General features: G+C 51.1%; 1 protein-coding gene across 2 annotated transcripts in view; it reads right to left on the bottom strand.

The window, feature by feature from the left end:
- Positions 1-2,236: 2,236 nt before the first annotated feature.
- Positions 2,237-24,134, bottom strand: part of PHGDH (phosphoglycerate dehydrogenase) — a 35,163-nt gene continuing 13,265 nt past the window's right edge. For both annotated transcript variants that reach the window (XM_014831047.3, XM_070487152.1), the window contains exons 3-12: positions 23,491-23,556; positions 20,017-20,071; positions 19,820-19,918; positions 11,519-11,651; positions 10,844-10,992; positions 9,144-9,296; positions 5,991-6,123; positions 4,629-4,759; positions 3,445-3,682; positions 2,237-2,564 (exon numbers count right to left, since the gene is read on the bottom strand). In XM_014831047.3, the coding sequence (XP_014686533.1) occupies positions 2,410-2,564; positions 3,445-3,682; positions 4,629-4,759; positions 5,991-6,123; positions 9,144-9,296; positions 10,844-10,992; positions 11,519-11,651; positions 19,820-19,918; positions 20,017-20,071; positions 23,491-23,556 (1,312 nt within the window). In that variant the 3' untranslated portion in view covers positions 2,237-2,409. The remainder of the gene's footprint in view (positions 2,565-3,444; positions 3,683-4,628; positions 4,760-5,990; positions 6,124-9,143; positions 9,297-10,843; positions 10,993-11,518; positions 11,652-19,819; positions 19,919-20,016; positions 20,072-23,490; positions 23,557-24,134) is intronic.

The following is a 24,134-nucleotide window of genomic DNA, read 5'->3' as shown; positions in this document are numbered from 1 at the left end:
GATACACGAGAATGAAATTCCACTCTAAAAAGACCAGGTGGTGCAGAGATGCAACAAACCACAGAGTAACACAAAGGAGTAAACAGCACCCTGTGTGTAGCACCAGCTGGATTTTAAAATTAATCTTGCCTTTTTAAATTGGGGAGCATTTATGTAGCCAGCCACGGGATAGGTTGGTGCAATGAAATTGTCTCATGCCTTCTCCTGCCAGCCATGTCCAGGAAGATATTTTGGGATGCTCAAGTAGTTTGGGTTTCTAGAATTCTTCTGATCCCCTTACAGCACAGAATATGGTTTGTCTAGGGACTTTGGAGGAAAGAGGCTGAGAGGCTGAAAGCTGAGCTCAATTTTTAACTTCATCAATCTCAGCCTGTTTTTCTAGTTATCAGTCGGCTCAAGTGACTCGCTCACCAGATGCCACGTGATGCACAGATCTCTTTCCAGTAGGAGGGAATAGGTTGTCTGATGTCAGGGCACACTGTGTCCAGATCTGGCTGAACATTATGACAACAAGGTCAAGGGGAGGGCTCTTTGGTGCATGGGGTTCTATGCAAGACACTGAGTGAGAGCTGCTTGTCAACCTGCAAAGAAAACCCTGGGGATGAAGAAACCAGTGCTTTGGGCACTTCCCATGAATACTTTTTAATCCATTTAATCCTCACTGTGGTTCTATGAGAGGCATCATCATCCCTCTTACTGATGAGGGAACAAAGGCTTAGGGGAATTAAACACTGCTCAAGGTCAGAGCTGTCCACACCCAGCCTTGCTGTTCACATCCAGGCGTATCCCCTCCCAGGTCTACTAGAGCAAGGCCACAGCATACCTGTTCTGGGTGCCCTGCAGAGGCTAGCATGGCGATGGGTTACTAGTGGAGTTCCTATGGCTCTTTAGCTTAATCATAGCACTAAGGAGGCCAAAGCGGTGGGTTCGCTGTCAGCGCCCATCAGATGCCCTGTCCTGGCCTTCTTAGTCTGGGTAGAAGTCTTAAAAATAGTTGCTATTGGGCACAAGATAGGGATGGGTCATCCCCTACTGATGGGAGAAAAAAAACTCGAAAGGTGAAACTGTGAGCATAACTAAGGCCATCTTGTTACGGAAATGACCCAGCCCCTCCTCTGTGTGACTACTCGCTGCTCTGCACGTACTCTAAAAAGTTCACATGCACTCCTGATTTACGGCCCCTGCTTACATATGTACTCCCCAATACCTTGATAAATTAAAACTTTGTTCTGAGTTTCTCTCCAGGAACAGGCTGACCAGAGGCAGGAAACACACACACCCACAAGGTATCCATCACAGCTGACAGAAGAATGGAACAATGAAAGACCCTGGAGTCCCTCATGCCTGAGGGAACCCCCTCCTTGCTGCCCATTTTCCCTATATAACTACCTCAAGATCCTGTAATTTTGGAAGATGGTGTTTTGAGACATTAGTCTGCCATCTTCCCGATTATGCCAGGTAATCCAATTAAAACTTCCTTTCTGGATCCCTAATTCATTGTGATTAATTGGCTCAGATCGCAGGGAGCAGAGCAAGCCCATTGCTCAGTATCACAACCATAGGGTGAGGGAGTGCCATTCTGTTATGTTTCATGATAATCATCTTAAAAAAATTTCAAGAGATAGACTGTCCAACCCATACTAGACTGTTTTATGAACCCACCAAATATCCTCACGCCCCATGCCTTTGCTCACGCTTCCTTCCCCTTGTGAAATCTCTCCAAACATCTCCTCGGAGACACCATCCTCAGCTCAAAGCACTTCTGCCTCTGGACCCAACAGAATTCACAGACACCTGTAGCACCTGCTTCTGGTGACCTCTGCATGCTCTGTCCCGCCTACCAGATGAAGACTTCTATGGGAACTGTCTGATTTTAATCCTCCTCTTAGGCAAACCACTGAGTCCAGTGCCTGGCACATAATGCTGTGCATGTTTGTTGAATTACATTTATTCATATGCATGGATATTTCCAGATGAAAGGGATCTGAAATACCACAGGAATCTGAAATACCTTGAGCTCTGCTTCTGTAAAAATGTCTCTGAATAACCTGAGATAGACAGGGGACGAATCCTCTTCAGAGCTCCCACAGCCAGGCATGCGGTTCGCCGGTCCGGATCTCCCCTCCACACACCCTACCCTCCTGCAGCCAAAACTGCAAGCCAAAATGGCTTGCCCCTTGGCTGCCTGCGGATGCCCTCTGGTGGCTCTTCAGGGTAATGATAACGCCAAGACGCTCAGAGATGTGGGGTAGGCTCTTTATTAGGTGGTCACTGCAGTACTACAGGGGTTAGGAGAGGTCTGCAGCATAAGCAGTGTCAGCCTCAGGAATGTGGATCTCCTCTCCTCTTTGATCACAGTGGGCGAGCTTCTTCAGAAAAGCCCCCGTGAGGGACTGGTGAGCCCCAAGGTTAGAAGTGGAACTGGAAAGCCTCAGTCACGTGCTGCTTCCACGCCTCCAGGCTGGGCAACAGGGAGGAGATACCCATGACATGCCAGGGCTCCCCATCGGACACCACTGAGGTCTGGTAGGACAGCAGCTGTACTCCTGCCTCTGCCAGGAGGCCTAGCAAGTAGAAGAAACCCTGGTTGGCACAGGGCATGGGGGAAGGAGAAGCGGGAGGCTGGCAGCGGGGTCAGAAGTCTTGGACTCCTGGGATCAAAGTGCAATGAGAGATGATGGTCTCAGAATCGAAGAGCTGAGAGAGGGATCAACAGGGCGCCTGCCCATCTTCCCACGCTATTCCGGAGACTCTTCAGAACACCCTGACCATCAGGCAAGTCAGGGAGGGAAGATCCAGTCACAAAGAGCTAGAACAATCTCCTGACTTGCTGGCTGCCAGTTTTATCCAGACCAACAGCAAGAGAAGAAAGCAAGGGAGAAGTTCCTGGCAAGGATGGTGAAATTGGGCCCTCTGAGGTTTGTGGACACTCTCTCTGCCAAATGTGGAAGTGCTCTAAAACCCCCAGCGGCCTGGGCGCCAGGGGACTGAGGCAGGTCTAAGACGCCCACGGCTGCTGGAGGGGATGCCCTGACAGGCTTCTGTGTGATCACGCGGGCCACCAGGGCCTGCGGTCAGGAGAAGGAAGCCTGCACTCTGGCTCTGAGCTCCTTGCTATGATACGGCTCCACAGGCAGATCTAAACTGTGTGCATAACAGGGTGAGCAGCCCAGCTAATAATGGAGGCTCTGGGGTCCTACCCCTGCCACGCTGTTCTACAGCCTTAGATAAGGCACCTTCCCTCTGAACTCCACATCTGCTCCCCAAATGCTCTGGAAACTGGCAAGACAGACCCTCTGTATGCTGCAGATCCAGAGATGCCCTAAGCCATGGAAAGGGACTGAAAGAGGTAAAGGTCCACACAGCCCAGTCCTAGGACAGGACCACCCCACATGCCCGCCCCTGCCTCAAGGGCACAGGCCAGCCCTACAGGCCCCTCCTTACCAATCATGGTAGGCAGCATCGCAGGGTTGGAGCCCTGAGCCCGGAACATGAGTAGAGGCAGGCCCCTGCGGAGAGGCGCTCCTGGTCTGAAGACAGCTCCGTTGAGGGCCTGCAGCACAGGTGTGGTGCCCTGGACCAAGCCCACAGCCAGGTAGGGGGCACCTGCCAGGGCCACGGTCAGGAGGCATTCCCCGCAGGCCTGCTCCCCTGGTGCAGCAGAGTTGTGGGAGGTGGTTATCTGCAGAGAGAAGGCAAGGAGGGGCAGTTATGCCCACCTCCTCCCTCAGCCTAACGGCTGATTTGTAGGGTTTCAGCCTGGCCAAGATGCTCAGCAATTCAGGGCCGGAGAAGAGGGCAAATGGACTAAGCCTGTGCCCTGAGCATGAGCTTCCTGCGACAGCCACTGCCTCCCTAACGGGAGGACAAGGAGAGATCTCCCAGGTACAGGTAAAGGCTGGGAGCAGTGGGAAGTGGGGAGGAGCATGGCGGGAGGGAGGCAGGGCTGAGAGGACCAGGATTAGCAGGCCTGCCATGGAGGTTGACCCAGCCTGGCCTTTCCTGCTCCGACTCGCTGGTTCCTGCACAGCATCAGTGGCCTGAGTGGGACATGGGAGTGGAGGGGAGAGAAGGATGGGGATGTGGGAGCTCTGCTGCCCACTGCTTCTGCCAGCTCCCACTGGCTGAGACACAGACTTTGATCTAAACAGGGAACCAGAGGAGAAGATGCCAAAGGGGAGCTGTGAGGGACAGCAGAGGCTAAGAGGAAGTGTTGCAAGCTCACAGAGTCTGCAAGCTAATCAAGAAACCGGGGGCTACAGTAAAAGGAGCACTGGATGGAGAGTCAGAGGCTGAGAGCACTGGGCTATCTCCCAGCTTCCTGCCAGCCGCAGTTTCCTCAGCTGTGAAATGGGGGTGCTGCTACCGCCTCCTGTTCACAGAGCACTTATACAGATAGCACTTTCTGAGTATGAGTTCACTCCTAGCCACGCTCAGAGGCAGGCAGTACCTCCATTTGCAGATGAAGAAATATGGCTACCTCTCACAGGGAGAGAGCACCCACAGCAGGACGCACACCCCCGGCTCCCATGCCATGAGCAGGGCAGTGAGCTGCTCTGAAAACGCAGGGGGAGAAGGACGGTGCTGATGGGGGTGGGGAGGGGAGGGGAGGCGGGCGGGACGCGCACATTGAGGCCAGCCTCTTTCACCAGCAGCTTGGCGTTCACCAAGTTGACATCCGTCTGATCAGAAGTTTTTTTCAGGAGGCCGACAATGACTGCGGCGCTTAGGCAGCTCCCAGCGTCCTTCAGGGACGTCCCTGGGGACAGAGAGAAGTGACCATAAGAGGGCTGTGGAGCAGCACAGGAGCCAGCAGGAGACCACCGGCACCCAGTTCTGGGCTACAGGCTCCTTACTGCCCTGGGGCCCAACCCCAGCCTGCCTGGGCAGTCCTGCTTTGTCCAGAGTGTAGAGAGCCAGCAGGGGAGACACAATGAGAGTCCTGGCCTGGATGCCCAGGACACGCCACACCAGGCTAAGAAACTCCTCTCCAAAGCTCAGCTCCACTCCACTGCCCCCGCAAACCTGCCCCTGGCCTGGCCACCCTGGCTGCTTGCTATTCCCTGAGGGGACACTTGAAAAATGCCCTACTCCCACCCTACCTGGCACTCATGCCCTTGCCAGCCTCAGGAAATCGAAGCAGAAAGGGGCAAGGGAAGCAACTGCTGCCCACTTCCTGCCTCGTTTCCTCCAGGGCCTGGGCACCCAGGCCGGCAGGGATCCCTGGCTGTGCCCTCACTGGTACTGGCGATGCTCAGGGTCCACCTGCTCCCACCCCCAATCTCTCCACAAGTGAGTAGATTCCCAACAGTCAACGGACAGACAAGCTTCTGCAGGGTAGAGGGGACTGGAGCCTCCCTGGTCTCTCAAGCACATCGACACAGGGCTGGAATGCAGCAAAGGCGAGCCCGCTCAGTCGCCAAGGGGCAGACAGAGGGCACTGCCCTCGTTCCCACTCCCCGGCTGAGCAAACTCCCCCAAGGACCATCAGCTTGTCTGAGGGCCCACCTTAGTATGTCACAGAGCAGAAAACGTCCCTGCCGCCTCATCTGGCACTCCCGCCCCAACTCTCACTTAACACATGAAGATCCCACAGCTCAGAGAAGGGAAAGTCACACAGCAGGTAAGCGACAGGGTCAAAACCAGAATCAGAGGTCCTGTCACTTAATCCAGGACTCCTTCCACCAATCCCCTGCCTCTCAAGTGAAGCTCCGTCTCCTGTGGGGGTCTGTCTTGTACCCAAAACACATACATCTTAAAAATACTGCATAAACATGATTTGTGAAAATTAAGTATATTCCCCAACTTTCTGTAGCCCTCCCACTCTGTCCCTATTCAGCAGCAAGTGAGACATTCTCAGTCAGAATATGGAAGCACAAAACCAGGGTCACCTCTGAGTCCCTCACTGTCTGTGACCTGCAGCAGACACACCTAGGAGGGTGCAGAGTCCATGCCCCTCTTCCCCCATCTCTGCAGTATCCCCAGCTCACCCTGTGTTACCACCTGGATGGTCCCTTTGGGGGACCCAGCCCAGGCTCGCATCAGTGCCCCCAGAGCTTCTGCCAGACCAATCCAAGCCTTGGTGTGCGGAGAGAAGACACTAGTAAGGGCCTGGGCGTTTACCTGCGGAGACAGGTGGAGCAGGGCTGAAGTCAGGAGGAGGTGGGGCAGGGCACACCTGTCCTACTTGGCTCCCCAACAAGGTCTTATTGCCGAGACTCAGCTCCACGTGCAGAGCAGAAGGCACGGGGCAACCCTTGCTTTGGGTGTCTAGGGGGTGACAACCTCCATCAGCCACCAAGACAACAGCTCGTTCCTATAGCTGAGGAGAGCTGTAGAGCCAGAAAAGGGCAGAAAAGGTTAAGACCACTGCAATTTGCCATAAGGGAGGAAAAAAGGCATTTTCCCCCTCCCTGGACTATGCCAGCCCCAGCCCTCCACAAGAGACTTCTTTTTCCTGGGCTGGGGAAGAATCTGGACAGCACAATAGGAAGGTGGGTCTTTGACATAAGATGTATGGGGAGTCATGGATCACTTGGACATAAAGTGGCAGGTCTCTACGGGATGGCATTCCTAATTTCTCTTCATTTTTATTTTCTATCTTGATAAAAAAAAATCTGAGTGTTTCACTGTCACTAAACACTTTGACCAAATATCACAATTTATAAAGCTGGATTTATATACTTTTGGTGATCCTATCATACTTCAAACGTTGACCCCTGTGAAGTCCACCACAGGAATGCTGGGCAGTTGAAGGAGACAGAAGCTACAAATCCTTCTAAAGTTCTAAGTCTAGGTCTGGCCGGCTAGACTCCCACTTCTTTTGTAGGCAACCTGCAAAGGGAACCATCTAAGAAGGATTTCATTAGAAATCTGGGGTTTGATGCAAATCAAACAGACGGCTACAAGATGCAAAAAAAAGAAAGCATGGTTCTTCCATTCCTGTTTTCATAACGACATAACTGGCAGAGAATTAAAGAGAGTGTCATGATGTTGGGGACAACCAAGAAGGCAGGGCTTCCCCCCAGAGCCTCTGTGTGGGCAGCGGCCTGGTGAGAGGGCCCCTCCCTCTCCAAGGGGCTCAGAAAGGAAGAGGTGGTCGGGAGTGGACAAGAGAAGGCCGGCTGCTGGGAGCAGAGCTGAAGTGCCACACAACAACTGGCTGGGCGAGAGCCTGAGGAAGAAAAGTGCAAGAAAAGTAAGCAACCAAGAAGCCCCAGAGGGCAGACATCAGGCTGTGCTTTGGTCCTCTGTGCCGGCACAGCCCAACCCCAGGGAGGGGCTGGTCGCAGGTCTGCAGAACAAAAGGAGGGTACTCAATCTTCTCTAGAAGACGAGAGGGAGGGCTCCAGGAAGAGCTGGGTGCCTCTGGGCACCAACCTGACCCTAAGGTTACTTGTGTGTCAAAGGTTAGAACAGAATCAAACTGGAGAGGATGCAGAAAAGAATTAGGGAGAGAGATATTTCCCACGTGATAAAAATGTCTTTATTTCCGAATGCTTACGCTAAGACCATCAGTGGCTTGGTGTGGAGAGTTAAATTTGCCTAAGTTTATTTTGACGAAGAGATTTTACCTCTTAAGTAAGACGGGGAGATTTTATGGTTCCATTTGATGGAGGTGGTGTTAAGGAGTCCGCTTCATGAAAGGGCCTGGAATGCCACTGCTACCTAATGACAATGTGAGTAACTTGCAAAGGATGCAACAGTGAGGGCAGAAACCCACCTTGTGAAAAGGGAGAAGGGAAAAGCCAAGCCTGGATTGCAGCTCAAACCTCAGCCTGGGTCCCAATCAGCATCACTTCCTGGGAGGAAGGAACCCGCTCAGAGGCCTACGACGTGCACAAGGAATGAGAAAGCGTGCCCTGTCCTGAAGAGCCAACAGACACAGTAAAGAGAGAGAGGTGCAGACACAAACAGACCAAGTGTTTCCGTGCCCCCTACGTGTGGCCGTCACCAGCCTCTGCAGTCCTGCTTATTACACCTGTGAGGGGTCCCCCTACAGGGCAGTAGGTGGCTCCTTTACTTTCTCAGGATGTAGACGGCAAGGGGGCCTAGAGAGCTGGGCTCTCACACCAGGCTGGCAGGGCTGGACAGAGCATCCTGTGATTTTCCTGCCATAGTCTGTCCTTAGCAGTGAACACTCCTGTGCTGAGGGTCGGGAACCACCGCCCAGCCCCCGCCAACCCTCATTCAGTCAACACCGAGGTATTGATTACATGCTCTGGGCAGAGCCGCATGAGCCGCAGAAAAGCTTCCATACTGGTTTTTTGCCTTCAGAGAAACTAGAACTTAGTTAAGGAGAAAAGATAGAAACTCAAGAAACCTTAATAGCAAGAGAATGTGGTTCATTGTGAAAAGATTGAGATGGAGGTGGAAAGGCCAAGCAAGTCTTTGTGAAGGGGTGGCGAGCCCTTGGAGAAGAGTTGTGCCTTCCTTACTCATATCTGTGTGCCCAAAGGGCCATGAGTGTCTGGTACCCAACAGAGTTTAAGTAACATCCAAAGACTAGATGAGTGAGACAGGACTTGAAGTCTAATAGGTTAGGCTTGGAGGAGAAATACATGCCACGAAGTGCCCAGTGTGAGCAAAGATAAGACGTGGGGACATTAAGCCCTAATTTGGGAAAAGTAAGGGGGCCAGCTGGCATGGAGTGTTCATAATGGGTGGTAGGGGCGCAGGTTGTCAGGACAGGGCAAGTCCCTGCCCAGGGTTCTAAGATGGACACGATGAAGGGAGTGCTAGGAGGAGCTTATGAGGTGAGTATGCCCTAATGGGGCTCCCACCCCCAGCGTCCAGCAGTCACCCCAGCCACACTCCTTCATTCCCAGGGAATGTGGAGAACAAAGGAGCCTTTCTCCAGAGGCTGGGCCCCGCGAAGAGCCAGTCTCTGCAGCAAGGATACAATATAACAGGCTAAGCTGGCTCCCTGTGCCAGGCCTTGGCTACCAAGGCTAGAGATAGGGACGCTCCTGCCTCCCACCCAGAGGCCTGGCTCCAGTGGAGTCCCTTATCTTCTGCTCCCATGACTGAATCTGGTCATCACACCACCATTCACCCCGGTGTCACCGTTCCCATCAACAGGACGCCCTCCTCCCACTCCTCACTCTGCCTTCCAGGCCCCAGCCCCACATGGTGATACTTACAACCCCCGCTAGAGACTTCCCCTTCACCATGTCCACGAACTGGATGGCGATTTCCTCCCCGCAGCGGCTCTGGGCCTCCTTGGTGCTGGCGCCCAGGTGGGGGCAGCTGATGACGTTCTCGTGGTCCACCAAGGCTCGGTCCCGCGGTGGTTCCTACCCAGAAAGAGACACCTCTTGGTTGGCTGCTATGGACTGCCCCAGGGTGTGAGGAGGGGGTGGGGGGGAAGGCAGGAGTGATACTGCCTTCTGCTTCTGTTTTGTCAAGGTGGGCACTGGACTCCATAACGGCTTCCTCATGAATGTTTCACCACAGCAGAGTGGGCAGAGCTGTAGGCCAGATTCAAATCTCAGCTCTACCACTCACACGCCTTTGGGGCAAATATCCATCTCTCTGAGCCTCAGTTTCACTATCTATAAAATGGGTTCATACTACCCTCCTCATGCCGTTTTGTGGAGACAATACTCCAGTAACACAGGAGTTTCTCCTCCAGTGGTAGGAATTGTTGCTGTTAGTGGTTTTTCCCTGAAACTATCAGCTCTGCATCCATGCAGCACGTCCCCTCAGGTCTTAGCACAGTGTCATGCTCCTCACGGGCACTCCACACGGTGGCTCTCACCAAGGCTGGCAGGCCACCTGGTCACCTCTACCGCCCCCCAGTATCCCTCCCACCCCTTCTGCTCGCTAAGCACACTGTGCTGCCCTTGGGAATGTTACTTAGGCCTCTTCTCTTCTGGTTATTGTCCCCAGGGCTCTGTCGGCTCTTACTGGATTTGGGCTACGCAGACCTACGGCTGCCGGTCAGAAGGCCGAGCAGAGCAAGGGAGGTGCTGTCTTAGGGAGACGGCAATACAGGAAGGGCCAGGCACACCCTGCCTTCCAGGAGCTTACAATTAGTTGAGAAAGATGACCAGGAGTACAAACCCTGGGCAGGGAAAGATAGTGAGTACTATGGGGCTCAGAGAAGGCCAAGGACTTGCCAAGGCCGCTCAGCTCATAACCAGCAAACCCCCACTGCCTGATCCAGAGCCCATGCTCTTTCCCGTGGATCTCTGATGCTGGGGTCAGGATTTTTAAGAGAGGCTGACAGGATTCAAGTGGAAACGCACTCTTCATCTTTCCATCTGGTCTAAGTGTTGGGTGGGGGGAGTGGGGGAGCAGAGCTTGAGTCTCTCACTCCTGCAGAGAGACCTAAGGAGAGTGGCCCTCCCTGGGGACCCAGGGAATGCTACTAACAATTATCCTTGGGCTTTCTTCCCTCCCAGGGAAGAGACGAAAGGAAAGCCTGTGGACACTGGGTGAACTTTCTTCTTGGCAATGGGAATCATTTCATCAGAGACCTGCATCTGTACATTAAACCCTTCTCTCCCTGCCCCAAATCCTCCACCTCAGAACTAATTTGCTGCTCTGTCTTCCCTGAAGTTATCAACATAGCAGCAGTCGAGGGGCCTGAGACCAGGAATTGGGTCCTAGTTAAAATCTTGGTTTTGCAGAAGACAACATGGCTGCCTCTGTACCAACCTCTGCAAGGGCTCCTCGAACCACAAAGGGTTATTTTTGGCAACACAATTTCTCCCACTTACCATGGACACTAGAGACAGTAAACCGAAGGCCTTTGTCCATGCTGGGCATTCCCCACCCTGAGCCCCTCTGTCTCTCACCTCTCCCCTCCTCCACTGTTGGCCGGTTGCCAGGCACTTACTTCCGTGAACACGTCCAGCGCGGCTCCAGCACACTGACCCGACTGCAGGGCCCGGAGCAGGGCGCCTTCGTCCACAATCCCGCCCCGAGCACAGTTCACCACGCGCACCCCCTTCTTGCACTGGGCAAAAGTGCTGTCATTCAGCAAACCTGGAAGAGAGGGAAGAGCTCTCCTGAGGTGACAGTGCCCGGGATGCCAGGGGCCCGGCACAGGCTCTGGGGGCCCTCCCCTGACCCCACACCAGCTCTTTCCCCATAGGCCTCCTTCCTGAGGGACAACAGCCTTGCTGGTCTCACCTCTCCCTTCCCAGATGTTCTGTTCTGGATTTGGACCAGACTCAGCTTAGAAACATACTAGAAGTCCCTGCGATATCAGTGCTTCATGTGGGTCCCAGAATCAGATAGGCCTGTGGTGGCCCTAGAAAGTATCCCCAGGGTCACTGGTTGGACACGTTGACCCTGCTCACCCAGACACCCCGTGCACTTTCAGACAGCTCCCCCCTCCTCTGTCTGATCCAAGGCCATCGAACAAAGCCTCACTATGCTCATGCTCGAGGGCCCTGGGCAGGGCCCTCCCCATAGCTAGTCACCGGCATCTACAGAAGGCCCAGACTGAGGACACACCCAATCTGATCTGTGGCTTCTGTGGCCAACCACAAGGTAGGGACACACCCACCTGTGGTGGAGGGCAGGAGAGGTGTGTGCACAGTGATGAAATCACAGAGAGGCCAGATCTCCTCCAGGGGCAGCTGCTGAACGCCGAAGGAGGCCGAAACCTCTGGCGAAATGATAGGGTCGTACCCCACAGTCTGGTCAGAAGCGAGAGAGAGGGAGTAAATGTCATTATTACTTATTAGTATTATTAATAATGGCAACCACGTATTGAGTATTTACCATATACCAAGCATTATTGCTATACCTTTCCGAACACCAGTTTACTTCTCACAATATAAGGGGGTTGTCCAAGCCTGGTCACTGGGGAAGGGGTGAAACCCCAGTGCTGACACACCAGTGACAGAGTGTGGTCCTCTTTCCTGAAATTGCTTTCGATAAGGCTTAAAATGCATCCAGTTCTGGAAGGCATAACTTGGTGACTCATCACACAGAGGTGTAAATGATAACAGCAGATCCTTTCCACAAGGCAGGTTTGACTAGAGTGGGGACCAAGGACACTGAGAGGAGGAAAATGAGATATGAAGGCACTGTAGATGAGAAGGACCCAGAAAGAACCTTGGTCTGGGCCGGCTGGCGGAGGGGTGCCCAGAAGGACCTCCATGAGGTTGCTGAGAAGGAAGAAAGGTTGACCTAGGAGACAGGGGCAGGCAGGAAGCCCAAGGGTATAAACTTCATCAACCTCATGAAACTGGCCAAAGGTCACTGGATATTGGTGATGGGAAGAGGAAAGCTGGAGAAGACAAAGCTCAGAAGAAGGAAGAAAGGATGTGTAGTCATAGTTAATCATGGCGAACATTTATTTAGCATTTACCGGATGTCAGATGCTTTCATCTACCTCATACCTGATGGGTTAGGAACTATTATTTCCCCATTTTACAGATGAGGAAACTAAGGCACGGAGATTAAATGACTTAGCCAAGGTCACACAGCTGGCAAGTGGTAGGGCTGGGACACAAACCATTGTTGATTCCAGAGCCTGCAGTCCTAGTGTCCAGCCTCTAATGAGGAGGGAAGCGGGGAGGCCCACAGACCCACTTGAGGAAACGGGGTTGGAGTGAGATGAAAACTTCTCCTCTCCTACATCAGAAACAGTCTTAGGTGCCAGTCACGCATCTCTCAAGGGCAATGCTTTAAAGGTTACTGAGCCAGCGCAAGCAGCTGGGAAGAGATTTCAACCAGGCACGAAGCGTCTCTCTTGCAACAGCAAAGACTTATCCACTTCCCGCCCAGTCCACCCAGGAGGCCTTCCCAGGGCTCTCTCCATGAGCTCGACCCATGTTGGCAGCACTGACTTGGGGAAAAGAGGGGTGGGAGCCACGAGAATCTCAAAGGCATCAATGTCCTCAAGAAGGCATGGCAGCCAACTGAGCTGGATGGGCCTGCAGGACCCAAGATATGACACTGAACCAGGAGGCTGGACCTGAGTCCTGCCTTTGTCACTGTCAAGGTCAACTGTGTATCAAGGTACAAGTCAGTGCCCTGTGCACTTCAACCCTAAGTAAAGGAGCTGGTTGAATGATCTCAAAGTCATCTCCAGCTAGAACATTCAACAATTCAATATTCCTTGAAAAGAAAGTTCCCTCAACCCTGAGAGGAGAATGTTCAGACTTGGCCCAGGATTCAACAAAAACAAACAGAAAGGGGCCAGCCCCAGTGGCCTAGTGGTTAAGTTCGACACACTCTGCCTCGGCAGCCCAGGTTCAGTTCCCAGGCATAGACCTACACCACCCATGGCCACGCTGTAGCAGCAACCCACATACAAAATAGAGGAATACTGGCAACAGATGTTAGCTCAGGGGGAACCTTTCGCAGCAAAAAATAAATAAATAAAAAAACACAAAGAACATAAAGCATAATATTTCAACAGTGGTCATCTCTGAGCGGTGGAATTTGTTTTACTCCTTTACACTTTCCTATGCTTTTCAACTTTTCACCACTGATCATGAATTTCTTTTGAAATTAGGGAAATACAAAAGTTGTTTTAGAAAATAATGGCAAAGAAGACTTCTGTATCAAATTCAGCACTTCCAGAGAAGAAACTGAAAATGGTTATGAATGAGGTATAGCTTTTGGATCACATTTTTCATCATCAGCTTTATGGAGCACGGAAAGGCAAGTGGGCCCCACCCCAAACATCAGTGGTGGTTTTGGGGAAAGAGGCTGCCTCCCCCATGCCCTAGGGGATCACAAGCTCATGACCACTGCAGGCCCACATGGCTGCTCCCCTCAGATACAACTTACTCACCTCTCAGCGGGGAGAATGAAATGTCCAGGGGAGGAGACAGGATCCCTGCCCTTGTTCTCACACGTCTTCTTTGTCTGCTGGCTCTGAGGCTAGCTAGAATAATGGCCCTGTTCATCTCTAATCCAGATGTACTTTTTATCGTGTGGAGTGGGGAGAGGACGAGAACACCTATGGAGGTCACAAAGCTGAGTTTCATGGAGCGAGTTCATACAACTGTATCGCCTCTGGGCTCTCAGGAGCCAAGAAACAGTGTGGGGCTGCCGGGAGGGAGGGTCCATGGGCTGAGCCTGGCCCAGTGCCCCTGGTGCAGGTGCCTAGGCTAAAGGGAGCAGATAGGGAGAGTGGGAGATAAGCATCTTCCACAGGGGTCAACAGGCCCTGACTCAGCTTCTTTCAGAGAGACAGTATCTCACGCAACTGCAGATAACTCAGGGAAAAAAATCAGGCTGAGAAAAGCCCTGTTCTCATTTTTCACTCTAGATACCCAGGGCAGACAGGAGCTGACCTCAGCTCAGGGTTGGGGTTCTTACATCAGGAGACCATGTTGGGGGGAGTAGAAATGGTGACACTGGGCCCAGGAGACACATGCCTGAGTAGGGTCCTGATGTGTCCTGGAAAGGGTCAGATGTCCTAATATGCAAAAGTTGGAGCAATTCCGCGTCCACATCACTGGAACACTATTCCTGGAGAGGAGCCCTAGGCAGACGCATAAAGGGATTCCCCACCTCAAACCCAGCCCCAGACTCCTGATGCTGGGGCAGCAGAGGAAGCCCAGCTTTTCAAGCGGTGTTCCAGGGCGACCCCCTAGCTGGTATCATAGAAGGCAGCCTCAAGAGGGTGACCGTCCTGCTCCAGGGCCCTCTTGGTTTAGCAGTGGATGGAGGAGCACAAGGTCAAGGTTAAGGGGCTCTAACAAAGGAACCGAAGGGTCACACTCTTTCTCTACCCCACAGCCAAATTCTTGAGGTTAGCACTGGAATTCTCTCCCCCTCACACAAGGAAGTCTCACAAGAAAACCCAAAATAAAAACTGGTCACAGCTGCAGGGGTGAAGGCCCAGAGCCCCACCTGCTGTCTCCCTGGGTCCCCTCCCCATGTACCTATGGCACCTTTCTAGAACCTAAGGTTCTGGAAAGAACTTGAAAAGCACTGCTCTAGTAGGATTTCCAGTTACCAGACTGAGATAGGAGCTGCCTATGCTGAAGAGCTTTTGTTCCAAGAAAGGCCAGTACAGTGATACAGCACAGGAACTGTTTAACAAACACGGATCAGGAATGAAGACAGCAGCAGTGGTACAGGGCAAAGGGCACCAGATTGGAAGTCAGGAGACCTGGAGTCTGAGCTGGACTCAACCACTTATTAGTCCTATTATCTTGAGCTTTATCTGTAAAACTGGGATAATAATATTGACCCTACAGGGTCATTGTGAGCACACTATCTGGCACAGCGGACCTCAGTAAACATTAGTTGGACCCAAAACAATCTGTGACAACTGGTGTCTCAGGTTCAATGTCCATCCTTCTGGGCTAACATCAGATTCATCACAACACTGGCCACAAAGAAACTGTTAAGAGATGCTGATCTGCTCCTCACAGAAAACCTTGATGAGAAAGCACAAGGCTCAGCTCCTGGCTGGCTTGGGCCTCTTAACACATTCTAGGGGACCTGCCACCATGAATGAGTCGTATCTCTGAAGTTACAACCTGCTATTTGGCAACACCATTGAGAAAAATCTTCTAGCAGAAAGATTAGAGAGCATAAGACCTGGAAGACTCAGACCACCAGCAGGCTGCAGGCTGCCAGAATTATCCTGAAACCACGTCTGCGCCATACGGCTCAGAGCGAGGCAGCAGCTGCTCTAAGGTGGCAAACCAAGGCTCCTCCGGGCCTGTGCTGGTTGAGGGTGGCAGCATAGGTGGGCTCTCCCCCCACCACACACACCAGGTGGTGTTGGGAAGCCACCTGGCTAAGCTCCTTGGCAGAGCTAAGGTCTAGGATATCCCCCTTCCCTGAGTGACCAGACAGTGACAAAGAAAGAAAAGGAAAGGGGTCGTCCATCCCCAACATCTGAGCACAAGATGGTCTCTCCCTACAACTCCTGTGATATGAAGGGGAAGCTCTGAAATCATGATACTCTGGAAGGAGTCAGATGTTGTCATCCACTAACAGCCTAATCAATGATTAATGGCCTGGGTGACAGATCAGGGCAGAGGTTAAGACCCCAGGTGCCAGGGAGAGAAGGGGATGATGAAGATAACCTTCACATGCATTGCAGTGCTGCCCCAGCCAACCCGACCACAACTACTCAAAGTGTCCCCCTGCCTCCTGGCCTACTCTACGTCTTTAATTACAGTATTCTCCTAAGCTCCTGTAACAAGCCACAGTCCTTAACAATTTTACACCATTTCCTACAACTGCACAGTGAACTCACTGCTAACAACCATTTCAGAGATAAAGAAACTGGCAGCCCATGAGGTGATGGGTGCTCAGAATTGTCAGGGCTTTAAAGGGCGTCTGCTTCTACCTCCATCATGCTCACATGTTGGCCGAGTGTTATCCAGTCTTGCATGTGTATCTGCAGTGATGGGAGACTCGCTCTCTCCTGAGACCACCCATTCCATCTGGGGCCAGATCTATCTATAGATCTGTCCCCTCTGACTTGCACCTGCTGGTCCTCCCTGGATCCACTCCTTAAAGAGCATGACTCTTCTAGAGGACTGCCCTTTAGCTATGTGAAGGCCCCTACTATGACTCCCAAGTCTTGACTGGGCTCAGTGACCCCAGTGCCTTCAACCTTAGGAAGCACAGATGAGCCCCTCACCATCACCTTCTACCTCCAGAGCTTCTAGTCTTGTAAAGTATGGAGCCCTCGACTGCTCACAATACTCACAGGGGGTCTGACCAATACAGAGCATGAGGAATGTCACCTCTCTTGCTCTGGAAGCCAAACTTCTTTTAATGCTACCAAAAGTTACATTACCTTTTCTATCAGCCATGCCACTGTTAACCACACTGTGCTATTGTCAACCAAAGGTCTCCTCCCCTAGAAAGCTTTTTATAAATACCTCTACATCCAACGCTTGTTTAGTTGTCTTGGGGGCTCATATGCAGGGTGCTGACATGTATTCTAGCTAAATTTCCTGTCAGGGTGCCCAAGATTCTAGCTTTCCTATATCTCTTAGGACTTGATTCTGCACACTTAAGTATTAGCCACCTCTCCCTGCTTCCTGGTATCCACAAATGACACATCATGCAGGCTGCTGATGAGAATGGTGGACAAGGCAGAGCCCTACACTCTCCTGGACAATCTCCCTCCAGTTTGAGACGGATCCATCCTTCAACCATTTACTAAACCCTGAGCGCCAAGCACACAATCTCCATCTTAATCCCAAGGGTATCATGAAAGACCTCACCAATGTCTTGCTAAAGTCCACATTTGCAAAAAATCGAAATGTCCATAAGTGAGAGAATGGCCAAATGAAAAGCAATTTATCCATAAAACAGAATTCCACGCAACAGTTTAAAAATATGATAAATTTATTTATTCCAAGTCATACATTCTTATCGTAACAACACAGCCAATATTCTGTTCTCTATAGAGTCCCCTATAGGCAAGGAACTATACGTATTGCATGTAAACACAGAAAAAAGTCTGCGATGACAACATCAAACTGATGTCACCTCTGAGGAGACTAGGATTGGGATGATAGTCAGAGACCCTTACCTACATTTCCATTTTTATGAGAATGCATTCACTTACTACACAATTAAAATATAATTTCAAATAGTCCAGGTATACAACATCTAGGGATTTCCATAATCTACCACTTTAATATCACGTTCCAAAGATACAGCAAGGCCAGTTTAAGACAACTTGTGTTTAGTAAACTCTGATCATTGTTTCCTGTCTGGATGATGATAAACTATCTCCTTCGCAATTTGTTCAAGAATCTTCCTTCCTTGCCCTTTAGAAAATCTTGCTCTCCACGACTGCTCAAACATCAAGTGAGGTTTGGATGATACAAGTCGGTAATCTCTCTGCCCAGAGACAAAATTCATCTGGACGCAGAAATGTTTTGGGGAGTTCAGTTATAGTGAGCAGCTGAGCATGTAGAGAGGCCACTTCGGCCACTCCAGAATGACCAGAGCCAGGCAGCTCCTGGGCTGATGGGCGAGGAGAGCGAGGACATTCCAAGGCATATTTCACGTGGTTACAAACAGCATGTCCCATGTAGCGAAGCAGCTACATGCTGCAACATAAAAGCACCGCCCCCTCAAAGCCATGCTGGGAATAAAACATTTGGGGTGTCGTGCAAGGTATGCCCAGAGACACAGATTAACAATCATGAGCAGGTTCTAGAACTCTCTTCGAATCAACTACCTGTCTGAGGGGTGTCAGTCACCTCCAGTGCTGATGCTCAAGGTCCTACATCTCTCTGTGCCTCTCAGAAGCAGACCTGGGCCGAAGTGGAGTAGCTGAGTGGTGCCAGACGAACAGAGAAACTCACTAATCACTTCAATTATTCAGGAAATGAGGTAGAGTTTTTTGTGTGGGTCAAGTCACTGCCAAAGTCTCAAGTTCTTGACAATGACTGTTCCTGAGCTAGAAGAGTCCCACGTACCGTGGCACCATGGGCAGGGGGAGTGAACAGAATGGAAAGGCCACTGGGCCTGGCAACCTGCCCCCAAGCCACGGTATCATCAATGAAATGCTCACCTGTTTGGCTACATGCTTTCTGAGTTTTACTTAACATCTGACCCCTGCTTTTAGACAATCAGAATTCTGCATGAGCTAAATCTTTACCTTGAGCCCTCAGAAAAGAGGAGGGAGAAGAAAGTGCTCTTTGTAGCTTATGGCACCCTGCCACCCCTGCACAGAAGGGCATGGCTCTGGTTGGTTCTCATGATCAGCAGATCCTGCTGGGCCACACCCACCTCTCTCAGAGATCTAGAAAAAGGTAGCTGCTCTTCCCAGTGCTGAGGCTTATGATGTCTGGCTGACTTAAATAAATATGGTGGGAGAGGAAGAAGGAGGGAGATGTTCAATGTGGTATAAGGGGATGCCCACCTGGGTTCTTGTCTACCATCCATTTGCTGTGAGCCCTTAGCAAAAATTTACCAAGTCCAGAGGTCAATATAAAATTAAAGGTTAATCTTAATTAATAAGGTCCCTTCTAGCTCTGTGAAGGTGGGAGGGACAGACAGAAAAGGAGGGAGCAAAGGAGAAAGGGAAAATTCCATAGCGCTCTCTGTAAATTTTTCTAGACCTGAAATGATCTGATTTTCAAAACTATTTTCCTTAATATTTAACTAAAGCCTTCCTGGCTGCAGTTTGAACCCACAATCTCTCCCTCAACAGCCATAGTAAACATGGCTAGCACTGCCAGCTGCCTCGTCTCTCTGGCCTATCTGGGCACCCCTGGGGGTCCCCTCTCTTGGCTGGGTGGTCTCCTCCTTTGAAAGGTTTCCTGGATTGGCCCTAGGGGGTGGCAACGCTATTGATGACATCCCTCCCTCAAACAGAAGCCTACTGAGCTCCCAGAATAGGATAAGGCAGGGCCATGGGGAGAGGCAGGGGTCAGGGATGAATTCTGAGAAATGTGAGCTCTTCCCTCCACCATGGGCTCTCCGTGTATAGACAAGCACCTTTCAATCTCTTCTGGACTGTGGAGGGGACCTAGGAGATGGATGGACAACTGCTCTGTTGTAAGGCTATAAATTTGCTCCTGTTTTCTGAATTATCACAGGAGACAGATAAGGAACAAAACAAGGAGACCCTCGCAGGAGAGGAGGAAAGGAAGGTACACAAGACCCATCCCTGTTCCACTGGGACTCAGGGCTGCAGGACCCAAACCAAGGATTCTCAGATTTCAAGTTCAAGTGTCCAGATCAGCAGGCCAGCCTCCCTGCCTCCCCAGCTTGACCACTTGTTTAGTCAGGGGCCCTAAGGGAGGGCACACCCTCCTAGGACAAAGCCTTTAGCTTCTCTCAGGCAAAGCTGCCTCTTCCAAAACTGTTACAGGAAGCCCCACGTCAAAGGGGCCCAGCGATCTCTTACCTTCATCCCAAAAGACTGCATCCGGGTGGCCACCTCTCTCCCAATCCTGCCCAGGCCAAGAATTCCCAGGATCTTTCCATTCAGCTCTGTTCCCATGAACTGCAGCCAAATAAGCAAAAAGCAAAGAAGCTGAAATCAGCACCAAGAGGGGACCTTGGCACCAGGCCCAGGGGGGTGAGCCAAGGTCAGCTGCTCACCTTCTTCCGGTCCCATTTGCCATCTTTCATCGAAGCCGTAGCCTGAGGAATCTGCCTGTAAGGACAGACAGAGGTTTAGTGAGCCCACCCAGACCCCTACCAGCCCAGGAAGGCAACATGAGGTCTACACAACCGGGGCCTGGGAGTCACTGCCCCAGGGAATCAAGCTCAGTCTGGGCCTGGGAGCTCAGGCTCAGCAACAGTGAAGCAGGTCAGGGGAGTCTAGCAGAGGGAAACCCTCAGCAAGACCTGAGTTGGGAGCCATGGGATTTCTGTCTCCAGCTAAGAGTCTGGGAGGAGGTTCTGATTCCACCTCAGCCACTAAGGTGTCAATCTGTGTGTCTCAGGGTGAAGAAAAAGTAATAGCCAATCCCCCACAGTTTGTAGGGATAACAAAGTGATGACATCAAGTGCTCCAGAAGTTTGAGGATTTTCATTTTCCTACTCCATCCAGGGCCACAATCTATGACATCTTCCACTATATCAGGGGACAGCTGATTACGTATTCTTCCTTGAGAGTTCTTAAGCCCCAACCAACTCACGGTAGAATGGAGTGGTGGGTGCTACAGTCTAGAAACTTCTAATATCCACACCACCCCTCGTCCTGCCACCAAATACACACACAGACACTCCACACACATACACTCCCTCCACAGCCTATCTCCTCCTACTGGTTAACATGGAGGTCTGAGTCTCCATGTATTTTCTAGAAGGGATAAAGGAAGTTAGGGCAAAGTTAGAGGTCAGAGGGCAAGATATGTCATGTAAGACTTGGTCATCCAGGCTTCTCTAGAGGAGAAACAACGTCTAGAACGTTTAAGGAGAACCTTGTCTGTTTTAGACCCTCTATAAGAAATGTTTAGACCACATTCACTCATTTAATGCTCAAAACTGCACTGAGGTTAAACATCATCCAACGAGAAGTAGCTGAATCGATTCAAAGCCAAGGAAGACATCCCCGCCAGTTAGCCTCCCAAGTATTTAAATGCAGGCTTTCCTGCCGGCCACAAAATTCAGTGATGTGTGCACGTGTGAGCGTGTGTGTGTGTAAAAAGGAGATTCCAAGATATTGTTCCTGTATTTCCACTTCAATGACTTCTTATAAAAAACATTCACTCGTAGCTACACATGACCAGGACACAGACTTCCACGTGAGGGTAAGGTGGAGGGTAGAACCTGTGCTCCTACGATCAGAGCCCCGTCAACTCCTGGGAATAAGTACCAAGCTTCCTGGGGAAGAAGCTCCATCTCCCTGTTGTGGCCCATCAGGCCTCAGTAGAGGGCCCTCGTCTAGGAATATAACAAGGACAATGATTTGCCTTGAGGAAGTGCTCCCTTCTCAGCAAAGCTAGCCTGATAAGTGCCTCTGGCCTAGTGAGACAGAGACCCTAGCTGCCTCCTGTCAGTTCCCACCTCTTCATCTCTGCCCACCTGACTCCATGGTGCTAAGAGATGTGGATGCAGAACCAGAGTGCAAGAAATCCCCAAACCTCCCTCTGGCTGCTATAACCAAAAGGTCAAGGAGCCTTGCCACATCCAACATTTTGGCGTCCTCACCAGGCCAGTGTCGGGAAGATCATGACGTAGGTAAGGGGTCTCCTGATAATTAAATGGTAGCTGGCCTGACTTACAAGGGGAAGCAGAGGCAAAGTAGGCAAAGTGGTGGAATCTGTATTGGTTGTATTCTCCTCTCCTTTCTGTGTCACTGTTCTTCTCCTGCCCCTGAGGAACTCCTGCCATCTGTTCAAAGTGCCCCACTGTGAGGCCCATGCAGGCCTGCTCTCCACCCACACTGCCCAATGCTCTCAACTGTACCGTCCACAGCTCCCATTCATTCTCTTCTATCGCTGCCCTGCTGGGAAAGCACTCTGATTAAACAAACACACAATAGGATATGAGAGACTAGGAATTCCTTCTTAATAGGGAGCTTATTTCTCAGTGTGGATGCATCTTTGATGAGATGAGGATGTGCACGAGTAGTTGGGAATGGGGCACCTCCTTCAATCATTCCACTTCACCTACACCTATAAATAAAGCTGGTCCTGGAATAAGGGGAAAATTATTCCTGGGTCCCAAGCCTTTCCTTCCACCGCCAGAAAAAAAGTGAGAGAATTAATAGAAAGCTGCACTGAGACCCCTCCTTCACTCAAAAACAAAGACAAACACAAAAAATACCACTGGATTCAACAGTGTATTTGAAGCCTGGGCATGAGGCCTCAACACTTCTCCAGGGGAAACGCATCCAAGCCCAGAGGTTCTGGGAGATCCAGACAGCCAGCCCAGGGACCCCTTCCAGACCAGGTCCCCTTGCTGGGTAAACTGTCCTGTTCCTCCCTTTCTCCAGCCTCCTCTCCTCTTCACTGGCCAGTGAATATCAGGGAAGACCTAAGATCTCAGGTAGAAATCTCGAGGAAGAGTTAGAACAAAGGTGAACTCCTCCAGGTTCTCTCCCAGTAGGAGGGAGAACAAGTCTTAAGAGTGGAAGAGAGTAATTTCCATCCCCAGACGTTTTCAGTCCTGAACAGAGAAATGAGGAGTCCCAGCTGCCTGGGTCTTCTGTTTTAAGGATCCAAGGATCTACAAAGGGACCTGGGCCAGCTTCCCACCCTGTCCATTGTTCCTTGCCCTTCCCACCAACCACAGAAATGCCTGAATTGCCTGTTCAACAGCACTGCTCAATACAATCATTTTACTACCCAACACACTAAGACTCGTGCACATTATGTGCCATATCTATTGGTTCCTAGGCTGTCCCCTCTACTCACGAGGCCCAGACCCACAAAATTCCTGCTGGCAGAGGAAGAGATTTGGCCATTTGAGTTCCCTCATGTTATGAGTCCACAGTGTGCACAAGCATCCCAGGGCAGCTTTTTTTCCCATTCTATTATAATACAGATCTATAAGGAAAGTGACAGAGGTAAGATCCAGGGGCGACAGGAATGACTGAGGGACATAGTCCAGCTGCAGAATCCAGAGAGCTGCTTGGATGAATTAACACTCGAGCTTACTCTTGAAGAAAAAGAAGAGTTACTTAGACAAAGATGACGGGGAAGGATGCTCCAGGCAGCAGAAATGGCATTTGCAAGGCTTAGCAGTTAGAGAAGGCAAAGTGTGTGTGGAAACCTACCACTACGACTAGCACAGAGGATGGGTGTGGAGAGCAGAAAACGACTGAGGAGAAAAGGAAGATCATACACAAAATTCTTTTTCTCAATGAGCCTGCTGAGAGGTAATGAGCAGCAGCCGTGTAACCGCCCTCTTCCTATTTGCAAGCACTTAGAATCTGAAAGCCTCTCAACCTTGGTGCGTGGAACAGTATAATGGATGTTCAGTAGAAGACGGATGGCCTTGAAGGTTCTTAGCAGTCTGCATGTCGCCAAGCTGAGTGTTTCTAAGTTTCTCTGGGTCACTTTGCCTGGAGAGTCATAATAATATACCAGAGAGACTGGCTCTGCTGAGATGTCAGGGACTTACCTGGCCAGGCACATGATCATCCCACAGGTGAGCTCCGCGGCACTGAGGCTGTTCCCATTGGGGGTGCTGAAGATCAAAGAAAAGAGGGGACATCAGGGGACCCATATCTGGTATTCCCACTCCTGTCCCAACTGAAAGCCTCGAGTGCTGTGCTCTCTCCTGCCCCCTGAGTTTAGCAGTTCTTATCCAAACCCCACGCCTCCATCCTGGGTTCTCTGATGTATTCTCGCCCTGATCCCAGGGTTAGAAGGAAACTTCACTGCCATGGCTTTCTATTTTCATGTGGAGGGACCTCCGTTAGAGAAACCCACCTGGCCTCTCTACCCAAACTCACTTCTCCCGAGGCAGAGAAGTGCCTCACTCCTTAGGAGATGTGTGTGACTCAGCCCTTTTCTCTCTCCTCTCACTTCGGGATCTACCTGCCTATAGAGAACATGAATACCCGCTGCTCCCTGCCATCAATCTTACCGAGGCTGTGCCCAGGAGGGTGGGCAAGTCTACTGAATGCAGAGGTCAGCCCATGGCCCACAGACCTTCATCAAGTCGCCCAACCTGGCTTCTATTAGTAACAAAGCCAACATTTTTATCTCCACCTGCCCACTTCTCCTCCTCTCTCAACAAGTTCTGAGCTGAGAAAGCTTCCT

This window comes from Equus asinus, chromosome 16 (assembly GCF_041296235.1).
Source record: "Equus asinus isolate D_3611 breed Donkey chromosome 16, EquAss-T2T_v2, whole genome shotgun sequence".
In the NCBI taxonomy this organism is placed as follows: Eukaryota; Metazoa; Chordata; class Mammalia; order Perissodactyla; family Equidae; genus Equus; species Equus asinus.
The sequence above is the reverse complement of the archived record's forward strand: the minus strand, read 5'-3'. Positions and strand labels throughout refer to the sequence as shown.